The 2,500-nt window shown below is 28.0% G+C and overlaps 1 protein-coding gene across 4 annotated transcripts in view; it reads right to left on the bottom strand.

The window, feature by feature from the left end:
* The window catches only part of LOC306856218 (lysosome membrane protein 2-like), a 30,124-nt gene that overhangs the window by 11,318 nt on the left and 16,306 nt on the right, over window positions 1-2,500 (bottom strand). For all 4 annotated transcript variants that reach the window (XR_013782983.1, XR_013782984.1, XM_079395355.1 and 1 more), the window contains exon 6: window positions 2,474-2,500. This exon is cut by the window's right edge and continues 93 nt beyond it. Coding sequence is in view for 2 of the 4 variants with exons in the window: in XM_079395355.1 (XP_079251481.1) it covers window positions 2,474-2,500 (27 nt within the window). In the remaining 2 variants the exon portion in view is untranslated. The remainder of the gene's footprint in view (window positions 1-2,473) is intronic.

Genomic DNA, 2,500 nt, shown 5'->3' with positions numbered 1-2,500 from the left:
AGAAAAAAAAAGAGAGGGGGAAACTAAAATGTTTACAACAGTACTCTGAATAAATAAAAATTAAAACTGAAACATTAAATAAATAAATAATGCATTATATAAAATTACATAATTAAGTCTATACATTTTATGAAATTATTCATTTAAAAAAATAAAGAAACAGGTAATAAAAAACTTTAACATAGAGGGGGATTAAAAACTTAACCGCATTACTTCAAATAAATTAAAAATAAATTTGAAATTTGATTTAAATAATAATTTATTGATAATACCTTGAATATTTGTGAAATGAAAAGTAATAAAAAATATAAACTCCTTAATTCTCATGTGTAAACTGTGAGCTCCATAGCAATGTATTCTCTTGCTTAAAACTGCATGTATATTACAATGTCCCGTCCCGCAGTATATTCCTGTAATGATATTACAAACAATTAAAGTAGTAAAGTTCTGTTCCCACACATAAACATACATAATAACATATAACATAATAGGCTATAAACAGTACTAATGGTATTAGTTCAATCATATGTTAGTTTATGTATTTTTATGCCATGATTCTCCCACAATTCTGAAAACAAACATAAGAAAACCAAACAATGTCATTTACATGAGTTTCTGACTAAATGTTTTATTTTATGTTATAAATGAGTCTGTATGGGCTATGCCTAAAACGTTATAAATTAATCTATTTAAAAATATGTATTAAATTAAATAATTAATTAGGCTAGCCTATGTAAACAATCACAATCAATTCGTCCAGAGTTTTTGACCAAATCTCTTTTTAAGTGTATCATTAGTTCCAAAGGTTAATTATTCGTTTAGCGGCTGTGCAAAAGCAGGTTTAAATATTCCAATCAGATGTGATGTGATTTCTAAGGTTTAATTAACATAGTGGAATAATCATTTAGGAATAAGATTGCAATCTTTTAATGAATAAACATGCATACATATGAGCCTATGTTTTTTTGTTTCTATGTTCATATTTGTACCAGACCTCAAAAGTAATCCCCCCCCTCCCCCGCTTCTGCTACACATGGTTACAGTAAATCACTATTGTGACTAAAAACTATCCAAAATTATCAGCAGGGACTTCTTGTTCTGAAAACAGCCACAAAAAGACATTTTAACTAAGACACTGCCATTATTGTATTAATATATGTCAATAATAATGATAAGACTTCATATGTCTCTTGTAAAAAATATTCTATAAAGAAGCAGCTGGTGTATTATAGTGTGTTCAATTCTGAATGAACAACAAACATGAACTATGTTAAAATAATGCACATGTATATACAACTGTTTAACATTAAAATCTAGAAGCTCAAAGAACTGATTGTGTCTAATTAAGATTTATTATAAGATTATATTTATATAAGATTTATAAGGAAACTAGAATTTCTGAAATGATGCACAGCAGGGTTATTGTTAACTAAAACCAAAACTATTAAAAATATTTTTGCTAACTGCTGAAATAAAGCAAAATATAATTATTAAATGGACAAAACAAATTAATAATAAATTAAAAATAGAAATAACTTAAGTAAATTTATGTTAAAGCACTAAAATGACAAATTGGGAAAATTAAAACTGAAATAAAAAATGAATTTAACCCAAGTAGGAATATTTAAAAAGAACAAATACTAAAAAAAAAAAATCATGAAAGCACATACAAAAATTTAAAGTAAAATTAAACCTGAAAATATTTTAAAAAAATGAAAGTTTGAAATGAAAATATTTTTTTTGTATTATATATATCACATGAATAATATGTGGATCAAACTCTATATAAAACCCATCATGGTGTACTCATATATTCTATTCTGTTCTATATTATACAATAATTATCAGTTATTTAAAAGAATTTAATATATTTCATTTCAATAAATTTTGGAATATAAACTGAAATATAAATTATAAAAATATTTAAATATAATGTTATAAATAAATATATGAAATATGCATTATTATAAGCAGCGGTGGAGACGCTGGCATCCACATGTGCTGAATTTCAGGATGTTCCCATGGAAAAGCTTGAGCAGATGCCTTTTCTATTGTATTACAGCATGTTCTGAAGGTCCGGATGGTGTGTGATTTATGCTGTTCTTATCAAGATGCTACAGAAAACACATGTGCTGCCAAACACACACTGAGATCAGCCTTCAGAAATAACCACAGGTACAGCAGAGAACAACACCTTCATGTTTTATTGTCCTTAATTCGACCAGACACAAGGTCACCCTGTACAAAGGTTCAGCTTTTTATGAAATTCATCTGGATGGACATGAGCTCTTTCACAAATCAGAGTTAGCACAAGAACTAATGTCGCCACAGCACTGCTAGGATTGACTAATATCACAGACGATTGTTTCATTAATATTCTGGCTCTGAATCCCTCAATGATTGCATTGCTGATCTAGTTGTCTAATAACCTGACACTGTATATTACAGATATGGTTGATGATTGTGACTGTACCTGCAGAGGTCAGAGGTGAATACGTCG

The sequence above is a fragment of the Barbus barbus genome (genome assembly GCF_936440315.1).
Source record: "Barbus barbus genome assembly, chromosome: 36".
Taxonomy (NCBI): domain Eukaryota; kingdom Metazoa; phylum Chordata; class Actinopteri; order Cypriniformes; family Cyprinidae; genus Barbus; species Barbus barbus.
The sequence above is the reverse complement of the archived record's forward strand: the minus strand, read 5'-3'. Positions and strand labels throughout refer to the sequence as shown.